Here is a 21,193-nt window from a genome sequence, read left to right on the forward strand (position 1 = left end):
GTCTGTCTGTCTGTCTGTTACTCTTTCACGCCAAAACTACTGAACGGATTTGAATGAAATTTGGTATACATATGGTCTAGACCCTGGGAAAGAACATAGGCTACTTTTTATCCCGGAATTCCAACGGGAAAACTTTTTAAGGCGAAGCGAAGCGCGCGGGGACAGCTAGTATATAATAAAACATCTAAATACATGGTGTTTCAAAAAGGGTATACGAAGCCGAAAGGGTATACTTAAGCTAAAAGTGAACGTAGAATTTGTGGTTCTTGAGTCGGAATCTCAAATATAAAGATTATATTGCTGCCGTTTGTACGCTTCCAATCTCCACTTTATATTTACCGGCCGTGCCACAAAATGTATATTTGCTTTGTGGGCTGTGCAGTCGGATTGAGTACCTATTTTTATGTACACCCGAGTCGGCGTTGTTCTATGTTCTTATCACCTGTCTCCTGCCTCCTTATTCTAAGATGAAAGTGTATAATCTATGAATCTTTCTATAACTGACAACTTTGCTGTCAAATGTCAACAACTTCAAACGATGTGCGACGCCGGTTGCGTTTAAAAACCAAAAATAATGTTCCCAAAATCTGCGCCAATGCCTTGCGGCCGGCGCAAGCCTGAGCCATGGTGGGGTTCCAGCAGCAGGAGTCTCTGAGTCCGAACCAGAAGATCCTGGCCGGTGTGGTCTCCGGGACCGTGACACGCTTCGTGACGCAGCCGCTCGACGTCGTGAAGATCACCACGCAACTCACCAGGATCAAGTCAGACAAGGTCACCTCGTACAAAGTAGCCAGGTATATTTGGCGGAAAGAAGGCCCCCCTGCTTTCTTCAAGGGTCATATTCTGGGACAGGTATGCTGTGCATATGGGTTAATCATTATGTACAAGACTAGATATTATTGCAAATGTGATGACAATGGTTTCGTTTTTCAGATCCATTCTATTTTGTTTGTGAGCACCCAATTCTATGTCTTTGAAGTCACCACTAAATATTGCTATACACACCTTGGCGACAAACACAAGTAAGTATTAATATCTACTTTGTCAATCATAATAATACCTACTATATCGAAATGAAATTGCCTGAATAACTAAATAACGTAAATTTTACAGCATTGACTTCCAACTCAATACTTTTAATCAGGCGCTTTTGAACCAAAGTATATGGCGCCTGCACACCTGCACACTGCAGAATACGCGTTTATGTATAGATTTATAGGTATCATTCATATAAAATCAGAGAGAACATTAAGCAGCGGTTGGCAAGTAGAAACATCACTGTACGCCCACCAGAAATCAACTGTTAATGCTCTGATGTAGAATTCCAACAATAAATACTTTGTATAACGCTATTCATGAGTATAACAATTAGTTTCGGAACCTTTACAACCTCATCATTATCACCATAGCGCGTCAATCATCACAAATGACGATTCAGAGTATGGGACGATGAGGCTACATCACTTTAAAACCTCATCAGATGCTTCCTGCTGCTTTTGACCCTCTTTTATTGCACCTGACTCACCTGACCATGGAACCTATCATTCCTGTTACCTTATTACCACCATTACCTTACATGAGAATTCAAAAATTCTTATCAACCATTGTTTACCTGTCGATCAACTGTCAGATGGATGGATTTATGTTTGCTAATGAGTGGTGATCCGTGGTAGAATCTCATGGAACAACCTTTGTCACTAGGCGCATCCAAGAGTTCTGCTGTGGGCTCTGCTCTGGGTGCCTTTCGACGGTGGCGGTCATGCCGGTGGAGGTGGTGCGAGTGAGACAGATGATAGTGCGCGACGGCCGCTACAGGGGGCTGGCGGGGGGGGCAAGGGCGGTGTACAGAAGAGGGGGGGTGCTGGCCTTCTATGAGGGGCTTGGCGCTTCCTTGCTGCAGGTGAGTCTGGGTAGCGGTATGAATAACGTGACCATACGTCCCGCTTTGGGCGGGACAGTCCCGCTTTCAAGCTGTGCGTCCCGCTGTCCCCCGCGAGGGCAAAAATGTCCCGCTTTCATAAACTGACCAAACGATAATTTAAATTACCTACATTTTGAAATTTCATTCCATATTTCCTTTCTTTCTTTTAATTACTTGAGACAACTATTTATCTTCTTATCACTTGCTCACATAGACTATAGGGAGTAATATGAGTCCGAGTTCCACCGAAACTCCGCGAGTAACTTCGTTCTGTGACAATCATCAAAGTAATCTGTAATAAATTGTTAAGTAACTTAACTGATTTCTTAATTACAAATGTGCGGGTAATTCCGAAAAATCAAAAATCCGGATATTTGCACTTTTTTATTAATTTTACGTTTTTACACGCACGCTCGGTCCTAGCGCCCTGAGTCAACCCAAGCGAGGTAGAAGATTAAGTTGCCATCAAGGTGAATGGTTCTACGGTTCAAAGTATGACTGCGTTTGGAAGAAATCGGCAAAAATCGGAATTACCCGAAATTCGGCATTACAAATCTGCACCTATGATGTTTAAGAATTTCGTAGTGTCTGGTATGAGAACACCCAAAAATTTCGAAAAACTTTTTTCCGAATTTGAAACACCTAATTTACAAAATATTCCTATAACGATTTTTTTATATCAATTTATAAAAATCGAATACATATAATAATAATCACAAAGGTTTGTTATTGCGATTGATATTACGATTGATTATTGCGACCTACTTAAATATACGAAAAATAAAATACACATTTATTATAATTACGAAAATATCAAATCCGGACCAAAAATTTGATAATTCGTGATTTTATCAAAAATAAAATGAACGTTTCAAAAACTTTAGAACCAAAACCTAAATGTGTTAGGTGCACATACATAGATATCGAAAAACAAAGCGGAGCGCAGCGAAGCAAAAAAATATTAAAATGTTAACTAAGTTACATTCGGGGATTCGTGTTTTCGGAATATTAAAACTTCGGGATTCGTTATTTAAACAATTCGATATAATAAAAAATCGTACATTTAAAACATCGAAATTATAACATTCGAAAAATTTACTTTGGTAATTTTAATAAATCTGTTGTTTGAAATTTCGTTTATCAATTTTTCGTAATTTTCGTTATTCGGAAACATAAAACTTTACTAGAACTATGGAATTCATAATTTAAAAAATCGTTGTTTTCATATTCGTAATTCGGATTTATGTAAGGTACCCGTCTGGTATATTTAAAACATTCTAAATATACCAACTTAACAAGATTATTAGATACATAAATATAGAAAAAAAATTGTCATTTCATTCATGCATCTCTTTCACATTTCACTCTTTCATCGTAGGGATTGAACTTTCAACGAGCACTGAGCAAACTGAGCGAAAAGATAAGAAGATAAGAAAGATAATACCTATATGTATTTTTGAGGGATATGAAATTCGGCAGGTGTCCCGCTTTGACAAAAAAAATAAATGGTCACGTTAGGTATGAATGGAACAATGAGAAGAAGTTAGCTAGCCCTAGAAGAAAAAAAAGAGATGGAAGATAAAAGTTAAGCTGCTTCATGAAGTAAGAAATGAAAGAAGTTACTCTTAACTGAATGGCAAGCACTCCGTTTACGAATGGCACACGTGTAATATGTATAGGAAAATAGGTTTATCTTTTCATATTCCTGAGGCCCTGGTATCTTCAGTAGCGATGCCGCCTCGTCGTTGTTTTCAAATATAATGTGAGATGTTTATTCACGTACTTAATAAAATTAAAAAACCTTTCCCATTGGAATGGGGGCTAACGCGTGTGAATTTGCCGCTAGGGGCGCTGGTGTTGACTCAGGTCAAGTGACATTTTACTTTTCATATAATTTGTTTGGCGGGCTTCGTGATAAATTATATTTTCGTTCATTTCCCTGTTGAAAAGTGATCTCTTTTTGCAAAATTATCGCAAATATGGATTATTTGTCGTTGAAAGCTGAATAATTAAGGAAAAGGGGCGCAAAAATAAGCAGTCTCAAAGAGCAGCTAATTCCGAGGTTAGTTTGTTTACTGTTTACAAACTAATTTTTTACGAAGTGTATGCTTGTTTGCTTAGGTAACAGCTATGTTTTTTCTTTTTACAGACACCAAGACTATGACCGTAACAGTAACTTGGTTGGAAACGTAGAGGACAGCATCATACAACAAAATGATTCAGTGTATACTTACTGTTGAGTGGCCTTCAGAAACTTTGTATAGCAGTGTGAACACTAATAATTAAACTCCAGATCTAGATATTGTCACCAATGAGTACTTTGGAATTTATGTACAATGTATACCATCGCTCTTACGGTTAATTAAAACATCGTGATAAAACCTGCACATCTAGAGTTTCGAACCCACCAACCTGCAGAGGACCAGCGTGGTAGGAAATGGTCCAAGCTTAGGAGTGGAGTTTAGACCTTAAGGCGATATGCACAAAGGCTCCATTCGAGTGAGCCAGGTGCAGGTACTGACACCCCCACAAATAATAGAATACTTAGTATACTATACTACCATTATTTAGTTTCAACTAACAACTCAACCAGCATTCATTGTGTGGATTACTAATGTGTTATATTTTTTGTATAGCAGTGTGTTTAAACGGAAAGGATAAATAAAAGTTAAATCAGTGTGTAATTCTTTTATTTTTATTGTATTTATTAAATGCCTAATCCTTATTTACATTATGTTCTTTCTGAAATTGGTTATAATGATTTTCAAAAACACGAGATTGTCGGATAATAATTATTTCACAAGCCACTGTTTTAGAACAGTTTTATCACTTGTTAACATAAGTCCTCCTTTTCTTTCCGAACATAACGGATCTACACTACATTGCGGCATAGTAACTCGATGTGATGATAGTTATTTTATAATTAATAAGCTTATAAGATTCAAAATTTTAAAACTTTACTTCGCGCCAATTTGATACAGTCTCCTTTGATAAGTTTGACAGCTATGGTACCTCTTGACCTCGGTCGACAGTGGCGCCAACTGGTGAGCAAAAAAACGGTAGTCCCCATTACTATGATGCGATGCCGCCTCCTCGCTTTTCTTAATTCATATAAGTATGTGAATCACGTGTTTTTTCTTGATGGAATTACTGTATGGGTCCTTCGTGTAAGTTGATTTTACTTTATCATATTCCTGCAGTCCTGGTATCTTCAGTAGCGATGCCGCCTCGTCGTCGTTGTGTTCAAAATACAATGCAGGTATGGTAATATGTGTGTTATGAAAATAAATTACATACATAAATATACTCACGCCTGTCTCCCAGAGGGGTAGGCAGAGACTATGGATCTCCACGTGCCACGATCCTGACATACTTCTTTCCCTTCCTCCACATTCATAAGTCTCTTCATACACGCACGTCGGTTTCGGAAACTCCTTATTTGGCTCTTCTTGAGTATGTCGCCTATCTACTGACACAACCATTCATCTCCGCACAATAAATTTCTTTCGTCAGTCTTCTTTTATCCATCCTTTCAATGTGACCAATCTATCTCAACATTCCCTTTTCAATTTTGGTCACTACGTCTTATTTTACTCCAACTCGATCTCTTATAACACTATTCATCATCCTATCATTCAGTTTCAGTACACAGTCCAGTAAAATAAATTATTTATTCTTTATGCAAAAATATGTGTGTATTCACGTAATAGAAAAATACACTGAAATTTTCTGAATGAAAAATTATTAAATAGGTACTTGGTGTAAGTTAATTTTGCTCTTCATATTTCTGTAGTCCTGGTATTTCCAATAGGGATGCCGCCTCGTCGCCCTCCATGCATCCGCACTGCTGGGGCACGGGTCTCCTTCTAATGAAGGAAGTGTTAGGACTAGTCCACCACGCTGGCCTAGTGCGGGTTAGTGGACTTACACATGTATTGTACATCCGCTATTAGTTGCTAGTGTTTCAATATAGGAGTTAAACAGTGAGGAGCATAAAACTTAAACAAGCCTATGTATAATTGTCTGATTCTCCATTGTTCACCTTTATACTAATACATAGACCGCAACCAGTTGAATCATAATAGACGATGCGGTATCACTATCGTAGATACCAGGGCAATAGGAACATTAATTAAATGTTTATTATATATGTCGCAGGCAACTGGTTTAATCTCCTGTTTGATTGAACCACTAGCCCGTTCATTGGATGGCGCTGTTCTGCTTTTGATTGGATGTTGCCTGCGACATATACATCAAATAGCGTAAATTTCCTGTTGATAATATTACGATTTAAAAAAAATATATCACGAGTAATGCGAGGCGGCATCGCTAATAAAATTACCAGGGCTGCAAAAATCTTAAAAGTAAAGTGATTTATCAATAACATTGAACCATTGCCGCCTCAGCGCTCCTCATTCCACATTTGTGTTTACACACAGGTACGCTAGTTCAAGGAGAGCAATCCTCTTTCCAATAAAAATATTGTGTTTTTATAACCCGCTTGATGTGGAATTAAGAGCGACGAGGCGGCATCCCACCTGAAAATACCAGAGTTGCAGGAACATGAAAAGCAAACATAACTTAAACCAAGGAATTCAAGGACACAGAACTATTCACCATTGCCATTGAGAAAAGTTGAGCCCCACAGTATTGTATGTGTGTGTAGTTGTTGTGTACGTGATCGAAGCCGCCTCGTTGTAGTATTCAGCATATTCAGATACGATATTCATATCTGTGTGTATTCATTCATTAACAATACTATTACTAGTTACTATTATTACTATTAATATTATAAATGCGAAAGTAACTGTGTCTGTCTGTTACTCTTTCACGCCAAAACTACTGAACGGATTTGAATGAAATTTGGTACACATATGGTCTAGACCCTGAGAAACAACATAGGCTACTTTTTATCCCGGAATTCCCACGGAAAAACTTTTTAAGGCGAGGTAAAGCTCGCGGGATCAGGTAGTAGCAAATAAACTCCACTTTACTCAATGGAAAAGAAATTACTGTCTCTATCCTTGGTGTTAGTTGATTTTGCTCTTCATATTTCTGTAGCCCTGGTATTTTAGTCGGAATGTCCCCATCTCAGCCTCGTCGATTTTCATTCCACATCATGAGAGGTAATGAAAAATCACTTCTTGTGATTGCAATGGTTGCAATGGAAAATCTGAACCTTCCTCAATGGTAATGGTGAATGGTTCTGTGTCCTTAGTCTAAGTGATGCCGCCTGGTAGTGGGCCAAGTGGATATTTGGATAATGAAAAAACACAATAATTAGTTACTTATATCATTTTATTTGAAAAATTATTACTCTCCTTGTCCTAGCTAGTTCCTAGTTCATATTATGGTTCTTTACATATCTGAAGTCCTGGTATATTTAAATGCAATTCCACCTCGTCTTTTCCGATGATAAAATATAAAAATTATTTATTCGGTGACCAGCACCACACACCAAAAATACACAAGCACACACAGCAAACAACAAATAAAACAAAAGAACTTATATGACTAAACGTATATAGGTGGGTACTTAATATTACACATAACAGGCATACAAGTGATAACGGTGTGTGTTGTCCAGCACCGAAAAGGCCCGCGCCTCAGCTTACACCGCTTCAAGTGAGGTGGCATCCACCCACCTGACGCGGCACTGATTTTCAGTCCTTCGTGACTATCTCCTGCACTCCCCTAGTTTGCAAATGCAAAAGTAAATCACTACTTTTCTCAATGGCAATGTTGAATGCTTATGTGTCCTTGGTCTAAGGATTGTTAGCTTTTAATATTTCTGCATCTTTGGTATCTTCAGTGGGAATGCCGCCTCGTCGCTTCCCATTCCATATGTGTGTGTAAATCATATAATTATTTATGAAAACACACATAAAAACTAACTTAATGTTATTGGCCTCAGTTTGAATTGGAATCTGCAGCTTTGGTTTTTCAAGTAGCTATGCCGCCTCGTCGTTGTATTCAAATCTCTCCCTCAGCCTTCCATAGTCCACTGTTGGACATAGGCCTCTCCTAACGATCGCCACCCCAGACGGTCACCCGCCATCTGCATCCAGCGGCTTCCCTCTACCTTCCGCAGATCATCAGACCAACGGGTTGGGGGGCGACCGACACGCCGATTGCCGACACGGGGTCTCCACTCCAGAACCTTTGTACTCCAGCGGTCGTCGGTTCTGCGGGCTACGTGGCCAGCCCATTGCCACTTCAGCGTGCTAATCCTTTTGGCTATGTCGGTAACTTTAGTTCTCCTGCGGATTTCTTCATTACGAATCCTATCTCCTATCTCGCAGGGACACGCCTAACATAGCCCTTTCCATAGCACGCTGAGCAACTCTGAGCTTGTGGATAAGCCCTTTGGTGAAGCACCACGTCTCGGCTCCGTAAGTCATCACTGGCAACACTCACCGATTGAAAACTTTTGTTTTCAGACACTGAGGTATGTTATCCAGTGAAGATGTGTCGTAATTTCCGGAACGCTGCCCATCCGAGTTGGATTCTACGAGCTACCTCTCTATCGAAGTTGGATTTACCTAATAGGATCACTTGTCCTAGGTAGGGATACTGATCGACAACTTCGATGGTGACACCTCCTACAGTTATGGGCGATGATGAAACATTTTCGTTCGACATGACCTTTGTCTTGTCCATGTTCATTTTCAGCCCAACTTGTTTAGAGGCATCATTGAAGTCTGTGAGCATTTCGCCTAACTCCACCAGCGTTTCCGCCATAATAACTATGTCATCAGCAAATCGTAGATGAGAGATATATTCGCCATTGACAACATTTCAAAATTTTATACAGTTGAAATTCGAAAACCATTTAGAGATATGGCTCTAATATTCACAAAAAAAAATGTTTCCGATTTTTCTTTTGATTTATTTCAGAGAAAAACATAAAAATCTAAATTATCATTCGTGACACCACGATGTGGCATAATAATTAAACGGGCTTTTACTTCTAAAACATAAACAACAAAAAAACATGTTATGTCACTTTGACAATGACAATGACAAACATCACTCAAATGTCTGTCACTTTTATGTGTCCTTGTCAATGACGGAAGTACGTGATTGGTCCTTGCCACAAAATAAAGTTGAAGTTGAAGCTGATTGGTCCTTGTTCATGTCAAGTTAATGTCATCCAACTTTTTTTTTTTAGGTTTAGGCAGGCAACGAAAATATTTTTATCCCAAGCCTCGACGTGACGTCACTCATACTAAAAATATGTTGAACTTTGAAATCAAAAAAATATATTAAAACATAGAAATATTAAGAAATAAAAAAATACGGGTCATCTAAATTTGTGATATCTCGTCGAAAATAAAATAAAATCGGTGAGCATTTTATTTGAAATGTTGTCAATTGAGATACATCATACAATTTGTGTATTGACGTAATGAAAATAAACACAACTTTTCTTAATGGAAAAGAATGACTATTTCTGTGTCCTTGGTGAAAGTTGATTTTGTTCTTCATATTTCTGAAGCCCTGGTATTTCAAATCGGGATGCCGCCTCGTCACTCTTAATTTCACATCAATTGGAACAATATTTGTAATTTTATTGGAAAAAGGATAATTGTCCTTGACCTAGCTAGGTCATAGTTCATATTATGGTTCTTTACATATCTGAAGTCCTGGTATATTTAAATGCAATGCCGCCTCGTCTTTCCCGATGCACTCCCCTAGGTTGCAAATACAATGGTAAATCACAACTTTTCTCAATGGCAATGTTGAATGGTTATAAATGTGTTCTTGGTCTAAGGATTGTTAGCTTTTAATATTCCTGCATCTCTGGTATCTTCAGTGGGAATGCCGCCTCGTCGCTTCCCATTTCATATGTGTGTGTAAATCATATATCTATGAAAACACACATAAAAAGTAACTTAATGTTATTGACCTCAGTTTGAATTGGAATCTGCAGCTTTGGTTTTTCAAGTAGCGATGCCGCCTCGTCGTCGTATTCAGATACATCATACAATGTGTGTATTGACGTAATGAAAATAAACACAACTTTTATTAATGGAAAAGAATTACTTTATCTGTGTCCTTGGTGTAAGTTGATTTTGCTCTTCATATTTCTGAAGCCCTAGTATTTCAAATCGGGATGCCGCCTCGTCCCTCTTAATTTCACAACAATTGGAACCCCATTTGTAATTTTATTGGAAAAAGGATCATTGTCCTTGACCTAGCTAGGTCATAGTTCATATTATGGTTCTTTACATATCTGAAGTCCTGGTATATTTAAATGCAATGCCGCCTCGTCTTTTCCGATGCACTCCCAAGTTGCAAAGGTAAATCACAACTTTTCTCAATGGCAATGTTGAATGGTTATGTGTCCTTGGTCTAAGTATTGTTTGCTTTTAATATTCCTGCATCTCTGGTATCTTCAGAAGGGATGCCACCTCGTCGCTTCCCATTCCATAGTATATCTCGAGACTGGGGGTTATCCACATGTTTTCAAGGCATTTTTGCTGTATTTAAAGATAACTTTTTAACGATACCTCACACGATGGGGTAGGTCATTTTTATTCGAATTAAATTTTTTCTGTATGGGGGGGTAAAAAAGTACTTATATTTTTTCGATCATTTTAAAAACGAATTTTTGGTTATTAGAATACTTGTCCACCGATTTTCGTGGCAATCGGTGCAGAAACGGCGGAGAACCAACCAGGACAAAGGGACGGACGGACATACATAGCGAAACTATAAGGGTTCCTAGTAGACTACGTAATCCTAAAAACACATAGAAAAGTAACTTTATGCTATTGGCCTCAGTTTACATTGGAATCTGCAGCCCTGGTTTTTCAAGTAGCGATCGATGCCGCCTCGTCCTCGTATTCAGATACATGATACAATGTGTGTGTATTGACGTAATGAAAATAAACACAACTTTTCTTAATGGAAAAGAATTACTATATCGGTGTCCTTGGTGTAAGTTGATTTTGCTCTTCATATTTCTGTAGCCCTGGTATTTCCAATCGGGATGCCGCCTCGTCACTCTCAATTCCTCATAAAATGGAACACCATTTATAATTTTATTGGAAAAAGGATCATTGTCCTTGACCTAGCTAGGTCATAGTTCAGATTATGGTTCTTTACATATCTGAAGTCCTGGTATATTTAAATGCAATTCCGCCTCGTCTTTTCTGATGCACTCCCCTAGGTATCAAATGCAATCGTAAATCACAACTTTCCTCAATGGCAATGGTTGTCCTTGATCTAAGTAATGTTTGCTTTTCATATTCCTGCAGCTCTGGTATCTTCAGTGGGGATGCCGCCTCGGCACTCTCCATTCCTCATGTGTGAGTAATTCATGTAGGTGTAGGTAGTCTTTGAGAAACAACACTTTTATAAAATCATGTATTGGAAAAAGGATTACTGTCTATGTACCTAGTAGGTCATGGTTCATGTTATTGTTAGTATCTTTTTACTTTTAAGATTTTTGCTGCCCTGGTAATTTCAATAGCGATACCGCCTCGCATTTCTTATTCGAATGAGTATGAATTAAAAATATTATTTTTTCCGTTTACCGTGAGTAAGTAATAACCTTTTCAAGTTCCTATTGCCCTGGTATCTTCGATAGCGATACCGCCTCGTCTATATCGATTCAACTATTGCGGAGTACCGTAATTCTATGTATTTGTAAACAACAACCAGCACTTTAACGCCTAGATTGAAACACTAGCAAATAATAACGGATGTGTAATACGTGTCCTAAATACAAACCTCTCGTCTTTACCAGATCGGCCCAACAGTAGGCATCGCCTTCTCAACATTCACGTTCACCCAGAAGAAGATGCTGCGGTACCTGAAGGAGCGCGGGGGGGCTCCGGAGCGGGCTGCCCTGGCGAGGGGGAACCTGCATCGCGCGGACCACCTCCTCTACGCCAGCGTGGTGGCCGGCAGTCTGTCGGGGCTGGTCTCCAAGACCCTCACCTACCCCATGGACTTGGCTAAACGGAGGATGCAAATCGCTGTCAGTTTTTGCCTTACCTATGCGGTATAAGAACTGAATTATTACCTAGTCATTTTAAAGGGCTGATTTTTCAATAGTCTGATAAGTGTTATCTGAGGAATAAAATTGTAGCTGTCACTGTCTAATACAAACATTCAGTCACGACAGCATCAGAATTATTCCTCAGATAACTTTTATCTAACTATTGAAAAATCAGCCCTTAATGGTATAATTCTATCTTCTTTGAGGGATTGTCTAACTGCGAAGTAAAGAAAGATACCTGTTAAAATGGAGCGGCAATGTTTATTTATTGATATAGTACCTTTTTAAACATTTCAGGCATGTATACATGTTCCTATACCCATAATCCCGTGTATGTCAGTTTGTATGTTTGTCACAACAAATCTATAACTTTTTATCGCGGAATTCCCTCTGGAAAACTTAAAGACGAAGCGAAGCGGAACAGCTAGTATTATAATAAGCAGGTGCTATAATTAAGACCGCCAAATTGATCATACATTTTTTTATTCCAGTCGCATCCAGGAGCCGAGGACAGTCCAAAGAAGAAGCTGATCAGGTGCCAGGCCACCATATGGAACTGTCTGACGACTGCCTTCAGGAAGGAGGGTCTCAGAGGCCTCTACCGGGGCTGGTCGGTGACTATCTACAAGGCGCAACTTACGAGCGTCATCGCCTTCACAACCTACGAGCTTGTGTGCTACGGAATAAGGGATGCAATTCCCTGACTTTGAGTGCGTAAACATTTTGTAAATTTATTGGACTGGTGCTCTGGTCATCGAAGACTTTCTGAAGCTTGGGAGTGATCAGTGTTCTGCTACTTTATAAGGAAGTAACAGAGGTATACATTATTCTCATGTTTTCTTTCATGTGTGTTTCAAGTCAACATATTGTACCTATTTATTGTAAGTCTGTATATTTATAAACATTTCAATAATAAATATTATGTGCCTGTTAAAATGTAGCCTTCTTTGTTCTATTTTATACATTCTCTTGTCACTGCAAGTTTGTAACAAAATATCACCTATTAGCTTGACCAATTCGTATCAAATTTTTGGAAAGGAGGAGATTATCTAGGAATATGATCGAGTTGTTCGTATCTAGATGATATGATGTACCTACATAAGCACAGTTCAGTTGACTATTAACATTATAATATTGATCGTATGATCGTGGTTGCATCATAATTTAGTTTTTACTGTACTTTCACTCCTATATCAAATTACCTACATAATATACGTACTTGTGCACCAAGAAAAGAAACAAGCAAAGTAATTTTTAACACATCCCATTTTTATTGATGATTTCTTTGGTTTTAAATAATGTAATGGTAACTTGACAAACTCTTCGTTGGACGACAGTATCTTCAATGGCTCCTCATCAATATGATGACGGTGATGATGCTTCTTGATTTGCGGCGATGTGGGTTTTTTTATTATTTACAATTAACTACCTACATATAACCTGTAATAAAGAATATCATATTAGAATATTATACGATTAGCCGCGGGTCCAAACCAGGCGATCCAGCGCTTCTTACTGATAATACTCCGGGCCGCGGCTGGATCGCGATGAACCAGCTGTTGTGGACCCGGCTATTGAGATCTCAAATGATTTAGTGCTATGGTTGTTACCAATCATCAGTAACTGCATTAAATGCGACTGTTAGTAGATGTACGTAATATGGAAGGGAACAGAATCTCAGGTTTAATTTATTGAGCGGATTCTTCATTCAGATAGTCGGCAATCACTTACGTAAAAGGCCAGCTCTGATTTGATTCAGTATAAATTCGTGCCAACCCGAATGATTGCTTGGCACACTAGCGCTACTATGCACCTTCATTTCCACCCACCTCTGAAATCCTATGTCGCGAACAGCGCACTCACCTAGACCTAGATTCTCGAGGACCCGTTCAGTTCCAGCCGTGCGACAGCGCCTCGCCCTCCCAGCCCTGGTGCTCGTGGTGGTCGTGGTGCTCGTGGTGCACTGGCACGGGCACGTGGACCAGCTTCTCCACCTCCACCTTCTTGTACACTGGCACGTGCACGTGCTTGATCACCTACACACAGACAAATGGTTGAGACACAGCAATAACGGTAAGAACAGAAAGTATGTCCCATTTCGCGGGGAAAGACATCTGATGCACACCAAAATTACGTACACTTTTTCGAATGTAATAAAGGTTCTGTCAGATGTCTTTCCCCGTGGAATGAGATATAAAGCAATACAAAGCATTTTTTTTAATAATACTACAGGTTGCTGTCCGTCAAAAAGGCACCAAGTAATCATGTGTTGTGGACAATAAGGCCACAGCGCTGGTTTTCAGCTGGCCCTTAAGGTTTCAGTCACGAACACGAGGTTATGTAAAATATGGATCGTGTATACATATGTGATTACATAAGTTTAAAGATGCTCAGCAGCCGCTGCACTGGTTCGTTATCGACATCGATAAACTCGTTCAATGCGCGTTCCACCAATCATTGTATTTATGGCGATCCCCATATAGTAACGTTTATCTACGTCGATAACGAAGCCATGTAGCAGCAGCAGTATAACAGTGCGTACCTCAACAGGCACGTGCTTGATGACGGGCACCTCCTTGTAGACGGGCACCTCCTTGACCACGGGCACGTGGACCGGGACATGCACCTTGGACACGTGGTGGTGATGCACCGTGTGCACCTTGTAGGGCACGTGGATCTTCACGTGCTTGGTGCTGGGGGGAGAACGGGGGGTTAGGACAACACAAAAATACTCACACCTTCTACTAATGTACTCCCTTGCGGGGTAGAGATGCATTGCTGCACCCACTTTTCGCCGGAGTGTTATGTTAGTCCCAATGTAATAGGGGGCGGGCCTATTGCCATTTTACAAATAGTGTGAGTGAGTAGTGAGTGTTTAAACAAATATCTGCCCCAGCCGGGAATCGAACCCGGGACCTTCGGCTCAGTAGTCAGGGTCACTAACCACTACGCCATCCGGTCGTCGGGTTGTTAGGAGTTGTGGTTGAAGTATGATCAATGATGAAGGGACTTTCAAAGGGATGATGATGGTGATAGTGGTTTATTGTGAATTAAAGTTTCTATAACGAAGATTTAAGTAGGGATCAAATAAAATAAGTGGAAAAAAAATGTTTGCATCTAGTGTTGGATATAATTTCTCTCATTCAGCAATGGCCGGTTTTGCGGAGTAGCATTTTATACTTTTATTGATAGTGAAGCTTTTTGTGATCTATAGATATGAGCATAGTATATCAGTAATAACTTTCGTAAAGTCTCTTCAAAAGGCCAATAAAAGCTGCTTTTATTGAACTAATTAATTAGCAGCCTTCTAGTAGCCTGTGAAGTTGCTCGTGATGTGGCTTCTACTTTGAAAACGTTATGAATAGGGTCTGGAATGAAGAAGGGTCTTACAGTATTAATAGTAAAAGCCTTTCTGATATTTTTTTCTGAACTGGTGTACATTACGTCGTCGACAGCTATATAGTTTTACTGTATAAACAACATGTAGTTAATACTTAATTAGTATTAATTTATTAAACTAATTTACCATACATGTATGTGGACGTAAGTAGATTGTGATAGGTAACCGAACTATAAAAATTGCACAACAAAGATTACACAATGTGGTACATATTCTTATTCGTATTAAAATTATTATCCCACATGTATATTACAATTCGGACGGCGGAACGACCCAGTTGCTACGATTGACATCATAATACAAGATGCGACATAAAATGAGAAGTGAAATTTAACTATAATGACATCAGCCACAGTGCTAGACAGGTACTTGATGCATACAAATTGATTTTCACTCGCGCAGCACGTCGCTTAGATCTTATCTCCGTATTTATAAGGGCCATTATGTAGTTGCTAGACTTGGATTGTGGTCTATGTTACAAGTGGTCGATTGAGAGCGGATCAGAGTCAATTTCCTACAGCCGGAACTTGTAAAACAAAGTTCTTAACTTAATGTTTTTCCAATCTCTTATAAATTTCTGAGATGAAACATTATTAAGCAGCTAAGCAAGCTCTTGAAACTAAGAAAGCTTAGTTACAAACTTTTAATTAATTTAGTTTTAAATATCCATCCATAATGTTCCAGGGCATTGTACTACAACGGCTACAATGATTGTAGCCAGTAAGTTTTAGTTTGCGCTCGCTACAAACACAGCCTAGAGCGGAAACATACTTGTTGGTGCAGCCCGTAATGTCAGCTGTAATGACTAAATAGTAAATACCCACCAGATAATGCGTACTACTAGCGATTACTACAATTGAATACAATTATTTGTACGCGATATCACCATTAATGTCCACCGCATAAAATTTACAGACGGAAGTTACGTGAGATGCTCGCATTCCATAATTTTTACATTAAAAATAATAATAAATGTATGCTGCTAAGTGCGAGTCGGAGTCGCTCATCAAGGGTTTCGTAGCATAGATAAATATGATACGGTACTATATTTTTTCGCTAACCTACAACGACTTTGGTAATTCACAGTATACTGAATTGTTAAATCAATATTCGTTTTTTTCAGTATATCACAGGAACTGCTCATTTGTTTTCAGTTCCAGGTAAATATACTCTCTTATCTTTCCATATAGACCTACATACCTATTATTATTGATACCATAAAATTATTAAATTAAGGCCGCCTCATGCGGGCTCCATTGCCGCCGCGGCTGCATTCTGTCCGTACATTTCAGTTTCGTCACCCGTGAGAAGTAAAAGGTGATATTAACTAATAAGTGCCACACACCGAGTTATGGCCACCATTATTGACCACCAGTTACCAACTGTTTGCTCAATAGGTCTCAAGGTATCCTGCTGCACTTTAGCATTAAATTGATATACTTATAAGGCGGTTCTTGTGAAAAGTTACTTAGCAAGAAAAAGCTGTAGCAGTTTTTTCGCACGCTACAAAAGTTGTACCTAGAGCTTTTACGACGTCGATCTATGTATGGTGTAATACACACTGCTTCAAGATTAAATAAGACAGTTTCAGTACCATAAAATTTATAGCAATCAGTTATTTAACTTTCATTATTACCTACTGTTACACAATACATTTCGCTCCATAAAAGTCGTAGTACATAAACAGTGCAATTTACCGCATCTCATTTCCTAAAAAGATTAATTTCGAATGAATTATACCATTATCTTTACAATCTTTACCCATTGGCTACCCTTTAACAGTTTTTACAATACGTTCATTGCGAGTTAGCACTCTACATTAGCATTTTATAAACTTTATTCGGGCGGTGCTTTCATTGACTTCCTTCGCAAACAATGCACGTTCTGCGCGACAGGTAAAGCTGTCCCACGCGGAGCTGTGACACGTGCTTCGAAAATTACATGTCATTTCAACACTTTGTCCGGAAAAATGTGAGTAAACGAGCGGCTAATGTGTGCCTTGTGCAGTTGCAGTCCACGTTGCGCTGCGCCCGCGCAGGCTGACATAAGAGCGGTTACGTATGACGTGCATTCGATTTAGATGCGCTTCTTGCGATGCCGCATTAAATCTGTAGCAATCCCGTTTGAAGGAGCAGCCGGCCGTGGAATGTTCTAGGCTGTAGGCTGGTCGGTTGTTTGTTTACGTTTAGCTAGTACCATTGAGTAAGAGCTAAGAACACTCGCGCCCATGCTTGTAAACTTGCTTGAACCATGGCTGAGGTTGTGTAAAAAATGTATTTAACTCGACTTTAATGCTGAGTTTTGGTAGCAATATTGGTTTTTTTAAGTACTGGTTTTTTGTATTGACTTGATTCTACGTCGCACATTGAAAGCTGCTTTAGGTCTGTTCCTTCACAAGGTAACCGCAGTTTCATCTAGATTCTAGAAGATTCGCCGCCGCCGCCGCCGCCGCCGGCATGAGATAGATTGATCAGATGATCACAGATATTAGAAAGGGATCTTGCAACGTTTAGTGGGTGTTTAATGCCGTGTTTAGAGTTACATTTGTGGCGAATCGTGGAGCAATTCCTGGGTTCGGTGGGAATATTGATAGTGTTTTCAATTATCTTTAGGCGGCTTGGATTGATTGGACTGACCGTACTATACTTACTGCTTTTAAATATTCCGGGGTCCATTTTATACTTTTTTTGTTGTTATGAAGCTTGTAACTGCCTTGGTGTATTTATGAATATTCTGACTAGTGTTTAGCAGTTAAACAAAAATACTAACGATTAACATAATAAACCCATATCAAGCTAGCATCTCAATGCTCTGATAAGCTAAATGAAACATAAATACCTATGTAATGATATAATATTTGCCATTTACGAGAAGAACTTTTATGTTTTCTAATGATTATTTAAATATCTATATTATACTTGGCTTTTTCCAGTGATGGCAGCTCCGATATACTTAAGCGTACATAATAATTTACTTATGTATGAAAAATATAATTATTTTAGTTCTCAACATTTTTATAACATGAAAATTAACAGAGAGGCTTTTAAAGCTTTTTCAAACGCACTATTTCAGTTAAACGTACTCTCAAATCATATTGGTACACTCCCTGTATCAAATTGATAAAACATGCTATCTAATATATTACCTATTATTTTTTTATAAAATTGGGCAATTGTGGGTACCTTCACTTTATAGCAGTCGGTAAACAGATTACATCCTCGGCGCTTAAACTGAGGCCTTCATTATTATTTTGAAACGTATTTTTTGTCTCTTGCCGAGATCACCACAAAATCGATTGCAAACGAAAATGTATGTTATTAATATGACATTACATCACAAGTTTGGTAATGAGGCGGCCCGAATTGTAACATTATACAGGCTGATGGGCCATTAAGAAATACCGAATACCGTATTTTGGATTCTGTGCATCATTTCATTGGGCATGGGAAGTTCGCAAACGATTATTCTTTGTGTTGTTATTGTTACATTAATAGCGTAACTCTATAAATCTTTGACGACTACGACGCTATGGTGCAGTGGTTAACGGTGGCTGTGTCGTTCCTGGTTCAAACTAAGAGTAGTTATTTATCGAGGTTAGTTAGTTTCCTTCCTGTTGTGCATTGAATAGAATAGAAAGATGGTATCATAGATATATTTTTTCGATACAATCGTGGTACTTTCAAATTCAGTACTCTCATGTTCTAGTATTACCAAGAGATCTTTTGAATTATTTATTGAATCACACTCTTCCAAATTTTACTAGTTTGAACTTGACCATTGCTAATATTACGTTGTCTATACATAAGATTTACATATCTAATCAATGTAAATAAGAGATTCTAATCTGTTTCGACATGACTGGTGTGTAATGTTTAGTGCCGTTACTAATAAGAAACTAATGGGATAGGTCTAGTAATAGTCTAGGGGCGTGCAATTAATTGGTAATATGTACCAGTTATTTTATATATTTATTTGAATCGTTTTTAGTTGCTTCGGCACAATTAGACAATACTTAATAATTATTAAGTATATCTAAGCTTTATGGGTCTATTTCAGATACCATTTTTTAAATTTACGTAAGTATAGCTTGTTTACAGCGTGAGTGTAAATAAATGGACCATAGAAAGGCAGTTTCATCACAGATGATAGTGATCAAGTGCATTTGCGGTGTTGCGCAGAAGAGCCTTGGTGCTACTCAAGTGCTACTGTAACCGTTACAGTAACGTCACCGGATATGCAACATATTATGATCTCCTATGACCCGACAATCAGTGCGTAAACGAAATAATATTACTATTTTCGGAAGCTATTTTAAGACTTGTTGTTGTTAAGTATATTTTTTGTTATTTTGAATTATATTTTCGAAGAAATTGCTGTTTGCAAAATGTAAAACGCTCTGTTGAACACGGGATTATTCTAAGGCATAAAAAATTGTTGAAACCATTCCTAATGTTTTCAATTACTATTTATAGTAGGTGATCGGAAAATTTCCTTAAATATAGAGCGATTTCGGTTATTTTTCTATAATTCAAATAAGTATGTAAGTAGTTGGTACTCACTGGTGTCCTCCGGGCACGGGGGTGGCGACCACGGACACGACCACGAGGGCGGCGAGCTGCAGACAAACACACAACAACATTAACAACCACATAACACCACTCTGCACCGCGCTACACCCTCCATGCGCCACTTACAGCGAGCTTGGCGTACATCTTGCGAGGGGTCGGCTGGACTGATATCAGCTGCTGAGCGACTGCTTGGAGCCTGGCTGGAGTGCGTCTGTGCTGGTCCCCAGCTCCCATGCACCTTATATACTTCAGCCGCGACACCCGCAGGTTACGCAAACGTCTCCTTGTTTCCCATCCCTACTTTAGTGAGTGGTTACCCGGTGGATTTAGAAATGAGCGTTACAGTTTTGGGCGGTATGGTGAAAGGTGCGTATCGTGTTTTGGTGGGGTGGCGGGGTGCCCCGACTGGCCTGTCGTCGGCCGGCGGCGGCGCCTCGAGGCCGCAGCTCCAGAGATGCGCCGGGTGGACACACAGGTATGTTGCTGTAGCATTCACATTAGAGTTGGTCTTGAAGATAGGAGGATAGGCATGGTTAGCTTTGTGTAACTCAAGAAGACTCACACATGGAAAGTTTTTTTTCAAAGTACTTAAGTAGGTATTTGTTTGACTGTTTACATTTTGTGCTTTAAATTACTTAAATAATATATGTTCTTCACTGGTTCTTGATTGAGGTGGTTCCGGAAGTAGAAATTATAGAGGAGATATTTTGTTGCACTTAGATTAAAATATTGTTTGTCAGTATGTGTGTATAAAAATATATAAATAAGGGTTTGAGTCAGGTTTGAGTATATTTTTACATAAATTTCTTAATCTGTGTATAACAATCGCAAACCAAACAATCACAATATCAAAAATATACTGTTCGTTCATGTATATTTATAAAACAAAAATATAGAGCAGTTAAAACTCCATGCGTTTAGATACCTAAATACATCTAACAACGCGCATTCGGGTTTAGAAATGTGGGTTTCTTCGGAACTTCGGAGTGCTTCCCAAACTTGTATTTTTTTGCTTTGGTACCAATACCAAAAAAACTAAAAGAGTCAATGGACCACCTGGAGACGTGATGTCGTGTCACAAAGTCTGCGGTCTCTACGTATTTCTATGAAACCTGCAGCCAATCGGCATCTTACTACAGATAGGGGATAGGTATTTGATTTCCGGGATGAGTCCGCATCAACTTCATCGATCATTTAACACGCTGGCGATATTCTGACATACCCGACCCATGCTGCGCGATATCTACGCTATGCGCCGCGCTGCTTCCTCCATCATCAACTCTATGCGAAATTGT

The 21,193-nt window shown here is 39.0% G+C and overlaps 2 protein-coding genes across 2 annotated transcripts; one reads left to right on the forward strand and one right to left on the reverse strand.

The window, feature by feature from the left end:
- Nucleotides 1-512: 512 nt before the first annotated feature.
- Nucleotides 513-12,866, forward strand: LOC105384565 (mitochondrial thiamine pyrophosphate carrier). Its single transcript, XM_011554830.3, has 5 exons — nt 513-852; nt 934-1,022; nt 1,702-1,900; nt 11,676-11,909; nt 12,422-12,866. Exons 1-5 carry the CDS (start codon nt 625-627, stop codon nt 12,632-12,634), a joined length of 963 nt encoding a protein of 320 aa, XP_011553132.3. The 5' UTR covers nt 513-624; the 3' UTR covers nt 12,635-12,866.
- Nucleotides 12,867-13,178: 312 nt separating this feature from the next.
- Nucleotides 13,179-20,140, reverse strand: LOC105384564 (uncharacterized protein DDB_G0272720). Its single transcript, XM_011554829.3, has 5 exons — nt 20,025-20,140; nt 19,890-19,945; nt 14,473-14,623; nt 13,794-13,966; nt 13,179-13,370 (listed from the first exon to the last, which is right to left on the reverse strand). Exons 1-4 carry the CDS (start codon nt 20,130-20,132, stop codon nt 13,820-13,822), a joined length of 462 nt encoding a protein of 153 aa, XP_011553131.2. The 5' UTR covers nt 20,133-20,140; the 3' UTR covers nt 13,179-13,370; nt 13,794-13,819.
- Between the last annotated feature and the right edge of the window lie 1,053 nt (nt 20,141-21,193).

This window comes from Plutella xylostella, chromosome Z (genome assembly GCF_932276165.1).
Source record: "Plutella xylostella chromosome Z, ilPluXylo3.1, whole genome shotgun sequence".
NCBI lineage: Eukaryota > Metazoa > Arthropoda > Insecta > Lepidoptera > Plutellidae > Plutella > Plutella xylostella.